General features: G+C 28.3%; 1 protein-coding gene across 1 annotated transcript; it reads right to left on the bottom strand.

Moving 5' to 3' along the window:
- Positions 1-7,018: 7,018 nt before the first annotated feature.
- LOC132295878 (uncharacterized) lies at positions 7,019-8,061 on the bottom strand. Its single transcript, XM_059794143.1, has 3 exons — positions 7,645-8,061; positions 7,334-7,513; positions 7,019-7,033 (listed from the first exon to the last, which is right to left on the bottom strand). The coding sequence occupies exons 1-3, from the start codon at positions 8,059-8,061 to the stop codon at positions 7,019-7,021; spliced, it is 612 nt and encodes a 203-aa protein (XP_059650126.1).
- Positions 8,062-14,784: the final 6,723 nt, after the last annotated feature.

Raw genomic sequence — 14,784 nt, 5'->3', positions numbered from 1 at the left:
CAATTGTAGAAGTACCTTTACGCAAATCCCAAAGAGAAAGTAGGCCTGCTATATCGAATGACTATGAAATTTATTTAAATGAGTGTGATTATGATATTGGCTTGGAAAATGATCCCATTTCTTATGCTCAAGCCATAAGTAGCGATAAACCAACTCTATGGCTTAATGCCATAAATGAAGAGTTAAAATCCATTAAGGATAATGAAGTCTAGGATCTTGTAGAATTACCTGAAGGATCCAAAACTGTTGGTTGCAAATGGAGTTTCAGAACCAAACGTGATTCCAAAGGCAATATTGAAAGATACAAGGCCAGATTAGTTGCTAAAGGATACACTCAAAAAGAAGGGATTGATTATAAGGAAACATTTTCTCCAGTTTCCAAAAAGGACTCCTTTCGAATAGTCATGGCATTAGTAGCTCATTATGATCTAGAGCTATATCAGATGGACGTCAAAATCGCCTTCTTAAATGGTGACTTGCATGAAGTGGTCTATATGGACCAACCTGAAGGTTTTCAGGATAGAGGCAAGGCCCACAAGGTGTGTAGGCTTAAAAAGTCCATTTATGGTCTAAAACAGGCTTCTCGACGATGGTATCTTAAGTTCCATGAAGTTTTAACCAACTTTGGTTTTAAGGAGAATCCAGTGGATTCATGTATATACCTTAAGATTAGTGGGAGTGAGATCTGTATTATAGTGTTGTATGTTGATGATATATTGCTTGCCAGCAATAATATGGGAATGATACATGAGACAAAATAATTCCTGTTAAGGAATTTTGATATGAAAGATATGGGTGAAGCATCATTTGTTATTGGTATTGAAATTCACTGAGATAGGTCTCGCGGTTTTTTAGGATTATCCCAACGAGCCTATATTGATAAGGTTCTTAAAAGATTCAACATGCAACATTGTTCTAATGTTGTTGCCCCTATTATAAAGGGTGACAAATTTGGTGAATTCCAATGTCCCAAAAATGATATTGAAAGGAAACAAATGAAGGGAATTCCTTATGCTTCTGCAGTTAGGAGTATTATGTATGCTCGAGTTTGTACACGTCCCGATCTAGCATATGTGGTAGGTATGCTTGGTCGATACCAAAGTAATCCAGGTATTGATCATTGGAAAGCAGTTAAGAAAGTACTGCGTTATCTGCAAGGAACTAAAGACTACATGCTTACATACAAAAGGACAGATAACCTTGAGGTTATTGGTTATTCAGATTTTGACTATGCTGGATGCACGGATACTCGAAAGTCTACTTTTGGATATGTTTTTATGCTAGTAGAGGGGCCTATTTCATGGAAGAGTCAAAAGCAATCACTAGTTGCCTCTTCCACTATGGAGGCTGAATTCATAGCAAGTTATGAAGCCACATGTCATGCAATATGGTTAAGAAATTTTATCACAGGATTAAGTGTTGTTGATTCAATTACAAAACCCTTGAAAATTTACTGTGATAATGATGCTGCTATTCGATTATCTAAAAATAACAAAACTACTGGAGGATCGAGGCATATTGATATCAAGTATTTGGCTGTGAGAGAAAGGGTTTTGAATCAAATTGTCTTAATTGAATATATCAGTACTGCACTCATGTTAGCAGACCCATTGACAAAAGGTCTCTCACCTAAGCTCTTTAAGGATCATATTGCGTGCATGGGCTTGGTGGACAATCTTTTATGTTTGGGTTAAAAGTGTATTAATATTTTTGGTGTGATCACATTATGTTTATGACAATATGATGATTATGTTGTGTTGCTTTCAACTTTCGTGCACATTTAAATATAAAAGCAATACTGGACCGTTAATGATGAATTAGCACTAATCACCATTACTTTGCTAATGTCATCAGTATTAGTTAAATCTCACCGATTCATGTTGATGAAGGTATTAATGCTATAACTATTGAATGGTATTGAATCGATGAGTGATTCAATAACTGCAATGATTTGACACTAGTAGTTTCATTGAATAGAATCTAATGGAGATGGTGCAACCTCTTCTTTGGAAAAATATGTTGGCCATTTTATGTGAACAATCTAGTAGATGGTATAATCATGCAGGCCAAGTGGGAGAATGTTAGAAATTTATCACTTTAATTAGTGGCCTTTACATGATCATACATATGATATTATGATATACTAGATAATTCCATAAGGTGGTCCAATATTAAGTGCACCTAGTGTATTGAAGACCAAAAGTGTAAAGTTTTGTAAACACTTATAACGCCAATTTTTGAGTTACATACACTTCTATAAACTTAAGTGACCCTAATGAAATTAAAGTTAATGTTCACTTAATGAAGAGTTAAGTGAACATAACATTTGGTAACTCTTTCAATTAGTGTTCACTTAATGAAGAGTTAATGAAGAGTTAGGATTTCTTGTAACTCTTGGTGTTTTTATGAAAATATAAAAGTCTTTAATGGGAAGACTAACTTTAATGAACTAATGTTATATATAAAGGTCCCAAACCATACTCTTTGATGACATGAATTGTGATATGAAACACCACAATTAGTACCCATTAACTATAAAGAGAGAAGTGGTTTGAAGATCTTATAATTTTACATTGGTTATTCAGAATAGACGGAACCTAGTTTTGGCTCAGTTTGAAGTTTAGTCAGCATCAATAACTAAGGTTCAAAATCTCTTACTCATAATGGACCAAAGTAAGATATGTACCAGTTCTAAATTTTATAACTCATTGTGTTTTTGTTCATCAAAGTTGAATCCTAATGGGCTAATTATTAATTAAAGTATTTATTATGTATAACAGGGAGGACAATCCATGTTGTTGTTTGATGCTCCAAACTCCTGAATGCAAGTAGCATATGTCTCTAACCTTATGATGTATTTGGCTTGTGAGCTTAATGAAAGGATTAATGACTTGCTAGATATATTGTGCTTTTCACATGCTAATTAGACAATATATACTTAATTATTAGATATATTGTGCTTTTCACATGTTGCTTAGACAATATATACTTAATTGGTCATCTTTGCTAATTAAATCAACCAAACACACACACACACATCAATATTGCAACACACATTTCCCTCATTAGTCACTTGTTAAGGGTGTAGAAAAGTATTGTTTGGTGGTGACCTCTTAACCCCAAGATCTCTCTCTCTTACTTACTCTTTATTGCATTCAATTATTTAGTTTAATTTGCTCTCTAGTTTAATCAACCAACCAACTATTTGTTTGATCACTCGACCAACTAACTCTAATTGTGATTCCACAACCAAATTTGACTCCAATCCCTTGGGACGATCCCTACTTGCCCTAACTATATTTTTAGTGAAGGTAGTAGTGGCTTTTATAAATGTAAAACTTGGCCCTCGCCTTAATTGTAATACCCCGATATTTTTAAAGGATTTATTAATTAGGATTAATTATTTTATTTTATTTTTCAATGATTTATTTTATTTTATTGAGTGCTAGATTAATAATCTTATTTTAATTAAGTTATATTTCGTGATTATGTATGATGATTGATTGTTGGCATGTTGATGTTATTGGTATAATGTGACTTAGTTGTACATTCTTAAGTGTTTTTTTTTATTATTTTATTTATTTAAATTAATTGTACTGGGTTTAAGGGAAATTGGGCCAAAGGATATGGTCTTGGGCTTGAATGAAACTTTATTGGGTTAATTAATTAAGCCTATGGTTTTGTGATTATTTAATCATTTTGGTATAATTATAACTAGATATTTAATTATATATAAATATAATTAATTAATTAATGTTATAGAAGGACATATATAGGATATATGATTTAATTAACTAATAGTTAATTATGGAAGATATATATATATATATATATATATATATATATAGGTGATATAATATATGTTTATATATATTATATTATTTAAAAAATAATAATTATTATTTTTATTTGGTAATCCTAGTGGGAATAGAATTAGGGTAATTAATGTGTATAAATATAGATATAAGGTTTTATTGTTAAAAATTTTACACGTTAGAAAAATAAGAGAGATAGAGAGAGAAGAAGAAGGGAAAGCTGACAAGGAGTAGGCCGGATCTGAGAAAGAGGATGCCAAAATTTGAAAAGACAATCAAAGATTGAAGCGTCGGTTTCGTTTCGAAACCTTCAGGCAAGTTTTTTTCTAACTCTCCTCTTAGGACCCATAAGTTTATCACCTTGAGTATCATAATTTTAAATTAAATTTACTGATTAAATCATAGTTAGATTAGAATAATAATAAAAAAAAAACATAAATTATTATATTTGATTTGTGGATTTATTGGATTTTAATGGTGTACGTATGTGTTGTATATTTTTTAACAATCAAGGTGTAGGTGAATTTGTGACCCAAGAGGTTTAATTAGGGTTTCTATATGTTCTGGTATTTTTCTAAAATTTTTTGGTATTTTTTTTATATTTTTCTGGAATTAATTAGGTTGATTTTTTTTATATTAAATTATGTGGAAATTTACATTGTATATATATATATATATATATATATATATATATATAATATGGTTTATATATATATATATATATATATATATACACGCTGGGGAATTCGGCGCCTTTAATAAGAGGTGTTCTACTGTGCGGCGCGGCATACAGCGCTACAATGCGCTTTAAATTAGGACCTTAGGATGGTCCTATAATCAAGGGAAGATCCAGTGTGGTGCAATGCATGGAGTGAGGGTGCGGATGATGATCTGAGGCGCTGGGTGAAGTGGTTGAGTGCACAATAATCCAGTGCATCGTGGCGCATGGAGATCGGATGCGCGGATGCATCTAGACCGTAGATGAGGTCTGTTCAACAAAAATTGATCCACTGTGGGTGAGTGCACCAGAACACAAAAGAACAGCCAGTTAGAAGATGCCACGTTAGCAAGAGGAATAATCAGGCGCGTGGACAGCGCGTGAGAGCGTGGGGGCGCGTGAGGCCACGTGGCTATTTGTGGTTGCGCGTGGAAGCGCGTGCAGCAAGTGTAGGAACATTTGGCGGTGCGTGGGGGCGCATGTGAACGTGTTTGGGGTTCTGGAAAATTACTGTGGAGTTCGGTAATGTCTCAGAGTTGATTTCAAGTTTATAAATGTTGAAATTAATTACTAAGGGATGTGTTTTAGGTGTTTGAGGGTTATAGGATGCTACTACGATAACTAGTTGCATTTAGTTAGCGTAATTATAATTAATTAATATATTGGTTATGGAAGGAACTTTACATACATATATATATTTATTTTACATATGTATATATATGAATTAACTAATATGTGATTGGTTTGGAGGGAAATATATATATATATATATATATATATATATATATATATATATATATGTATTGATATATGTATATGTTGTAAATAATTAAGAATTATTATGCAAGGTAATATACATATATATATTGTGTGATATATGTGTATGTATATATATATCATTTAAGATGATTAATATTATCATTCTTATTTGGTATATCTTGATAGGTTGATTATTAAATTAATGATATGCGTAGAATATGCATGAGATGGCTATGTATGATTTAGCGTATGGTTAAGTTTAAAATTGATTCATGGTTAAAGTGTAGGCATGAATGAATTGTCAAAGGGTTAAATATATTACCTAAATATTTATATGAATATAATACATACATGGAAAGCATGGATGAGTTGCTAATTAAAAGTATAAATAATTATACTTGTGGAGGCATGGTTGAATTGCCAATGTATAAATAAACATACTTAAGGAGGCATGGTTGAGTTGCCGATATATAAATAAATATATTTATAATGGCATGGCTGATTTGCCAAAATGTAATTATATTGTTGTGTATTTGATGATTAAAATATATAATCTATGGTTACTGTTTGTGTAAGTTGGATTAGGATTAGATATTCTTAAAGTAGAATAGTCTTAGTGTATTATTTTATACATATTAATAAAATAATACTGGTAGTGACACGGATGATTTGTCAAAGTCTAGATATTGACTGTGTGATTTAAATACTTAAAAATCATTATTGGTTTTGGAATTAAATATAATGTTCTTATAATTATATTTTATGGTTTAAATTATTAAATTGCTGTCTATGATGGAGTTAGGGTTAGAGGAGTTTCTTTAAAAGAAATTGTGGATTGGACTAGGTATGATTATTAATTAATCATTGATAATGGGTTTGGAATTAATGAACTTGGTAATAGTTGTGATAGTTATATTGTATATAATTATGTACATTAAAGATAAAGACTTTATTAGGTTTGGTTTTGATTAGAGATGATCTATTTATTGGTTTTCAGAGGTCTGGTAGAGAGAACTTGCTCGTAGGGTTTAACCCACGATTTATTTTTCAGGTTATTAGAAGTTCAAATCTCAAGGTTGAGGATCCGCAACTGGAGGACTTATCCATTCCTTCTTCTTATTTCAATGTTGGATATTTTCTTATTGTAGATAATGGATTTTATTTAGAGACCATTGGAGTATTGGATTATGTTATCAGGGGCCCTTGACTTACGGGATTCCCGAGTTGTAACTTTTGGAGTTATTAATGGAATTTTTATTTAATAGATTTTCCTTCAGCGAATTATTTATTTATTTTATTTCTTTTTGTACTCTGTGCTTGTTTGAAATACTTTAATTGTTTTGATATCCCCTGATTTTGTGCGCGGACTTGATCAACCCGTGTTCCGAAATCAGGGGGTATCACAGTAATGCACACTCTTAAGCTTGTGGTGTAGTGCGACGACAACAACCCCCCACCTTGATACCTTGCCATTTGCATCAGAGTAATCTCTAAAAAAAGTATATATAAATAAATACCTGCCAAAGAGATGATTCAATCATAAAACTGTTTATACAAACCACTTTCTTCTGGCTTCCACAGGGTTGCAATTTGGACAAAAATCTAGAAAATGAGCCAAGAGCGCCACCACGGACCATCTGTTGAAAATAACACATTTCTGTTACATTTTACTTCAAGAGAGTTAGCAGCTCCAAGAGTTATGAGTTTATAAAATGAATGTTACAGCTTAATCCATGTCTGTCTGTAAAATGTTACCAGACAAATTAGTATGACCGCAATATTAATGATGATAGAGATGGACTAGCTAGATAGCTTTCATTTTGTTATAATATGAAGGAACAAGAATGTAGGATATGAAATGTTAATTTTGCATGTGAAATTTGAATTAAACCATAGTTTTAAACAAAAAAAATAAAGTACCTTCAGAAGAGTTTATTCTATTGCCTCTGACATTGAGGTACCATGACCTCCAATTTGACAATAGACTGATTGGCCACAAAGAATGCGGTTGAGTCCACCACCTGTTCAGTTGATCTGCTACCTCTTCCACACCAAAATTTTCAGCAATATTGTCAATTTGATCAGAATCATCGTCAACTTTTAGCTGGTACCGACACACTGGACATGTATTGTGGATGCTCAACCAAGGAATGATGCAATCAGGGTGATAAAAATGCTTGTAAGGCAGCTCTCTCACTTCCACACCAACCTCAAACTCATCCTTTCAGACAGGACAGTAGGAGTCAGTGCTCAAATGTCCCGATGTGAGTATCACCGTAGGCAAAGCCTCAATGGCTGAAACAGGTGCAGTAGTGGCCCGGACCTATCATTCTGTGTCAGCTCCTGAATCACCTCTTCAATCCCATTACCGGGAGAGACTTCCATCGAGTCCATGGCCTCAGGAACCGCGCTTTCAGGTGGAGAGAGGGCTCCTGGGGGACGAATAGGGCGTGCCAAATGGAGGATTATCCAAGCTTCGCAAGCACGGCAGTTTTCATCACTAGTTTGGCTTGTTGTTGAGGGGGGATCAAACATTGCAACCATGGCATCCAGTAACCGCGATGCAGGGGATGGTTCGAGAAAGAGCATTGGCCTTGACATGTCGAGCTCAGAGCCGAGTAGGCCTAAACAATAGGGACATAAAGTTTGAGATGGGTTGGTTGAGGCTATCCTGACAGTTCTTTGGCATTGCCTACACCAATAGTAATGGTGAGTTCTCATTCTCTGGACTCCATTGACCCTAACCCGAGGGCGATTGATCAGAGACATGGCTATGGAGGTTGGAATTGGAGTGGGTTTTTGGAGATTGATTTAAGGTGGAAAGGAAAGAAAATGATGGAAGGTTTTATATGTTTGGGTTTGTGAAAAGAAGAAAGAAAGGGATGGCTTTTAGGAGTTGTATACTGAGATTCTATCTTTTTAGAAAAACAGTTGCCTGACTTGATTGGTTTCTTTGCTTAGTCCATCATGTCGATCTCCTTTTAACAAAGAGAAGGATGAGTGAGAGAAGATGCAAAAGTTATGTTATACAGATAGTAACGAAGGTTTAGAAGTTTTAATTGAAATATGTTTCACTTTTCTATTTATTTCCTAATTTTCTGAATATTTTAAATAAATAAATAAAAATTAAAAAAATCTTCACTAGGGTTGTAAACAAATTGGAACTATTGGCATTCCTTTGTTAAACTGAATAATTCATGGCTTCGTTCCTTGAGCTCGTGAAAAAATGTTCATTGGTCGAAATTCATGAATTAAACCAGACAAAACTAGTGAATATTATTCATTTAATAGAATTTATATGTTTTATAATTGAATTGTTCTTTATTAATTTTGACCTGAAGTTTGAGCTCAGGAATTGAGTTTGGCTATAGCAAATTATTTAACCTTTAATCTTTCACTTCGAACCAAATAATAAGTTACAACTTTTGGGATAAAAAGGAAAGTAACATTTATTTTTTCTCAATTCTTGCGTGTGACCTGACATTGGGTTAATAAATTTTATGAAACCTGACATAAATTAGTATTATAATACCCGTTTTACTTTTTTATTAAATTTTATCAAACCTGACATAAATTAGTGCTATAATATCCGTTTTACTCTTTTATTTTTTCGAAAATGTCCGGGATTTGAAAAAGTTAACAATAACACTCCACCACCTCTAACACAAAGTGAATTTATACATGAATTGACTTATTTGAATAATGAAATTATCATTTTAAGCTTTTTTCTAATTATTTAATGAACAAAACTAACCCTCTATATATTATAGGGCAAATTACACAAAGCACCCTCAAGCTTTTCATCTCCAGCCAGAAGTTGGGGTGATATATTGGTCAACTACCACTCTAATTTCGTTGACTTGATACACTACCTCCATATGCATATTAAACGTCAAAACAGTGAGAGGTTAAAAAAGTTTTGGACAAAAATAACCTTAACTAAATTATTCATTCATTAAACTGAAATTATTATTTTAATGGACAAAAAGTGACCCACTTGTATCAACAATATAACTGGTGTTCCTCTTCTCTTTCCATCAGTTTGTGTTTGCCGTTCTCTTACTATTTCTAAATTTCATTACCTACCATTACCGTTGTGAACCTTCTGCTGTGAGCTTTCTGGTGCTTCTTAAAAAGAAAACATTAAAATAAAAGTGCTTAGTAAATCAAATTCGTAATATGTATACAAACCAGATTTGAACATGAATTCAGATTGGGTTCAATGGAACTCAACTTTCTCATAGTTTATTTTACTATTCCATGTTCAATAAGATGACATCGACGACAAGAGAATGATTCCGGTGAGAAGCCAGAATTAAAATATTGAGTCTGGCCGAATCCAATGAATCGACAACTGCACTGTCGATGCCAGAGGGATAAAAATATGGATTTCACTTCTCTCTTGCAATGCTCTCTGGGCGATGGCAATCTCACAGTGTTTCTTGCACTGCTTGCCGGCAATATGAACTCTCGAGAAAAAGAGAAGGAAAAACAAAATAAAATAAAATTGGGAAGAAGATTTTCCATGAGTGCAAATTACATAATTGTATTAACTTACAAACATAAGAAGAGTAATAAATAGGGTTATTCTTGTCAAAAAAACCCCACACATATATATATACACACTACACAATCTCTTATAATTTGTTCATCCCAACCAGATTTTTTGAGGGGCAAAAGTATAACTTAATATTACACAATCTCTTCTAATTTTTTCACCATAAACAAATAGTTTAATTATAAGGTCAAAAATATATATTTACACTGATCCATTATGCATGGACGGTCCACATGGAGCTTTCTGTATTATTGCTCCAACTTCTTGTGAATTGACTTATATATGCGCGCATACATATGCTCTCTGCCCCAAATCAACCCCAAAAAAATTAACTCAATTTCAGTTCCTAAGAATCCACAACAACAAAGAACCAAGAACAAAATAAATATAATACACATTTATACATACTAGGAAAAGGCACGTGCGATGCACGTGATAAATGTTTTGTAATTTATAGAAAATTTAGTTTTCAAATTTTTTTTTTTTTAATTGTTGATTTGAAACATATAACAATAAACCTTATAAAAAATTACAATTTTTTGTAACTCTTTTTATATAAATTAATAAATATTTTTTTATAATAATAAATAAATACTGAAATATTTTGAAATTGATAAAATAGATAATTTGTGGTAGAGTTTTATTGAAATTATTATTTTTTTTTGTAAAAATATACATAATAAATAGATAAATACATGTTATATTCGATAGACTTTCATAGAAATTATTTTATTTTGTTTAAATATATTCTTGTCTAAAAAGATTTTATTTTATTAAAAAACTCATAATAAATAGATAATGTGATAGAATTTTATAGAAAATAAAACAGCTAATTTGTGGTAGATTTTATAAAAAAAAATTTATTTTCTTTAAATATATTCTTGTTTAATTATATTTTCTTTTATTAAAAAAACTCATAATAAATAAATAAATAGGTAATATGTGTTAGAGTTTTATAGAAAATCTTTTAAAAACTCTTTTTATATGAATTAATAAATATTTTTAAATATTAATAATTATTGTCTAATTAGATTACATTTTATTTATAAAAAAAAAAACTTATAATAAAAGGTAATTTTTGGTAGAGTTTTAGAAAAAATTATTTTATTTTTTATATCAATTAAAAAATAATTTTTATATTAATAATGCCTGTTTAATTAGATTTTCTTTTATTAAAAAAACTCAAAAAAATAACTATTCTTTTTTATCGATTAATAAATATTTTGTTGTGATTAATTTTAATAAGTAATTTTTAGAGTTTTATAGAAACTATTTTTATAAAACATTTTCATATCAATTAATAAATATTTTATTGCGATTGATTTTATTAGATAATTTTAAAGTTTTATAGAAACTATTTTTATATTAATGAATAAATATTTTTTATATAAATAAATAAATATTGAAATACTAAAATACTGAAACTCATAATAAAAGCTAATTTCTTATCTGTGATAGAGTTTTAAAGAAATTAAAATAGTTAATTTGTGTTAGAGTTTTATAGAAACTCTTTAAAAATATCTTTGTCGGATGTGATAGAGTTTTATTGAAAGTAAAATAGGTAATTTGTGAAAGATTATTATATAAATTATTTATTTTCATTAAATATATATATTCTTATCTAATTAGATTTTCTTTTATTAAAAAACTCACAATAAAAGGTAATTGCTGGTAAAGTTTTAAAAAACTTATTTTATTTCTTATATCGATTATTAAATATTTTTATATTAGTAATTCTTTTCCAGTTATATTTTCTTTTATTAAAAAACTCATAATAAATGTATAAATAAGTAATTTGTGTTAGAGTTTTGTATAAACTCTTTTAAAAAATTATTTTATTTTCTTTAAATATATCCTTGTCTAATTAGATTTCCTTTTAGTAAAAAACTCATAATAAATAGATAAATACAGGTTATATGTGATTGAGTTTCAAATAAAATAAAATAGATAATTTGTGGTAGAGTTTTATAGCAATTATTTTATTTTCTTTAAAAATATTCATAATAAATAGATAAATATAGGTTATACGTGATATAATTTTATAGAAAATAATACAGCTTATTTGTGGTAGAGTTTTATAGAAATTATTATTTTTTGTTTAAATATATTATTTTCTAATTAGATTTTTTTTTATTAAAAAACTCGTAATAAATAAACAATGTGATAGAGTTTTATAAAAAATAAAATAGCTAATTTGTGGTATATTATATTATTTTTTTTTTATTTTTTAAAAATATCTTTGATTAAATAAATTTTCTTTTATTAAAATAACACATAATAAATAGGTAATATGTGTTAGAGTTTAATTGATAATCTTTTAAAAACTCTTTTTATATGAATTAATAAATATTTTTATATATTAGTAATTCGTTTCTAATTAGATTACCTTTTATTAAAAAAAAAAAATGTAATTTGTGGTAGAGTTTTAGAAAAATTGTTCTATTTTTTATAACAATTAATTTTTTTTAATTTTTATATATTAATAGTTCTTGTCTAATTAGATTTTCTTATATTAAAAAACTCATAATAAATAAATAAATAGGTAATTTGTGATAGAGTTAATTGAAACTCTTTAAAAAATTATTTTTATATCAATTAAAAAATATTTTTTATATTAATAATTCTTGTCTAATTATATTTCTTTTTATTAAAAAATACATAATAAATAGATAAATAGGCAATTTGTGTTCGAGTTTTATAGAAACTCTTTTAAAACATCTTTTTATATTAATTAATAATACTTTTCTAATTAGATTTCCTTTTATTAAAAAACTCATAATAAATAGATAAATAGGTAATATGTGTTAGTGTTTTATAGAAATGTTTTAAATATATCTTTGTTTAGTGTGATAGTGTTTTATTAAAAATAAAATAGGTAATTTGTGATAAAGTTTTGTATAAATTATTTTATTTTCTTTAAATGTATCATTGTCTAATTAGATTTCATTTTATTTGGAAACTCATTATAAAATATTTTTTATATTAATAATTCTTGTCTAATTAGATTTTATTTTATTAAAAAATTCATATTAATAAATAGATAAATAGGTTTATTTGAATTTTTTAAGGTAAATATTAGAGTTTTATAGAGTAATATATATATATATATATACAAACTCCATAAAAAATAACTATTCTTTTTATATCAATTAATAAATATTTTATTAGGAAGATTTTAGAGTTTTATAGAGTTTTTTTTTTATATTTTTTATAAAAAAATCCTTTATATCAATTAATAAAAAATAACTATTCTTTTTATATCAATTAATAATTATTTTATTAGATAGATTTTAAAGTTTTATAGATTTTTTTTTATATAAAAAAATAATAATACTAAAACTCTTTCGCAGAGCTTCTGTACTTTAATCTGGAATTCTGAATTTCTAAAATTCTGAATTTCTGTATGTAATACCCCTAATTTTAAAAGGATAGTCTCGGTATTTATTTATTTATTTTAATTGTAAATTAAATATTTTCTTTTCTTTTATTATTTTATTTTATTTTTCTTTTATGGTTTTGGTTAGTAGTAATGGGCCAACCAATTGGGTCCCATGGACTACTTGGATAAGAGGTTGGATGTGTATGAATTATTACCCATGGATAATGTATGTATATATATATATATATATATATATATATATACGTATATATATATATATATACATATATAAAAAGGAAAGTAATTATTAATTATTTTTATGGTAACTTGGGTAGTAATATTTAATTTGATGTATATGTTTTATATTTAAATAATAAAAATATACATAGATTTGATACGTGTTATATTTTAAGTTACTTTATAATATTATGGTAACTTAAGTATTATTGGATAATCCATTAATAAATAATGGAATGTGTATAATTTATTTATTTAATAAACATATACATAAATTATATACGTAACATATTTTACTTACCTTTTTAATATATATATAAAAGAGAAAGTAATTTATTAATTACTTTTATGGTAATTTGGGTAGTAATATTTAATGTGATGTATATGTTTATTTAAATAATAAAAATATACATAGATTTGATACGTGTTATATTTTAAGTTACTTAATAATATTATGGTAACTTAAATATTATTGGATAATCCATTAATAAATAATGGAATATGTATAATTTATTTATTTAATAAACATATACATAAATTATATACGTAACATATTTTGCTTACCTTTTTAATATTTTTATTTTCATTTTTTTAGTTGACTTGGATTGGGAAAAGGGTTAGGGTTATTTTATTTAGCCTATAAATATATAGCTATAGGTTGTAAGGAGGGTTAGAAATATTCACGTGATATATACCGGAGAGATAGTGTTAGAGAGGGAAGGAGGAAAAGGAAGGAATGAGGAGAAAAACCCTATAGAGAGAAGATCAAGGAAGAAGAAGTTTAACTTTCGATCCGAAAGTTTAAAGCAAGTTCTTCTTCTATCTCTTTCCCTTTGATTCGTGTTTCTGTACATGCCTAGGAAATTCCAGAATTTATTAAACATATAAAATTAAATAATTATGCATGTTTAATCGGGTTAAAACATAGGTTTTATGAAATTGGTTCATATCTGTTCTTGTGTTATGAATTGATAAAATGCATGATTTTGATTTGATTTCTTATGTGAATTTTTACATGTTTAAATTATGTATTTTTCATATCTGTGGAATAATGGAACGTAAAAACATGCCTAGGATTCCTGAACATTAAATGGGGACTAGGTTTGGGTTTTAATAAATTTAAATAGAATCAATCATAATGATGCTTTTATGTTTAATTGATAAAATAGGTTTAAATTGAATTAATATTATTTTTATTTTAAATGGAGTTGGGCTTGGATAGGATCAATGGACTTTTTGGATAGTATAAATGGGTACAGTTTTTGCTATTTGAATGTTTTAAACAAACAAATAGATTTAATCTTTTAAAATATTTTAG

This window comes from Cornus florida, unplaced genomic scaffold (assembly GCF_030987335.1).
Source record: "Cornus florida cultivar Cherokee Brave unplaced genomic scaffold, ASM3098733v1 CherokeeBrave_3.0.0_Hap2_Chr02, whole genome shotgun sequence".
NCBI classification, from domain to species: Eukaryota; Viridiplantae; Streptophyta; class Magnoliopsida; order Cornales; family Cornaceae; genus Cornus; species Cornus florida.
This window is presented reverse-complemented; position numbering and strand designations above follow the sequence as displayed.

Excerpts from the sequence above, each read along its gene's own strand:
- LOC132295878 (XM_059794143.1), bottom strand. The coding sequence starts at position 8,061 with ATGTCTCTGATCAATCGCCCTCGGGTTAGGGTCAATGGAGTCCAGAGA. Across the intron at positions 7,514-7,644 it reads CCGGTAATGGGATTGAAGAG|GATGAGTTTGAGGTTGGTGT; the intron begins GTGATTCAGGAG and ends CCTGTCTGAAAG.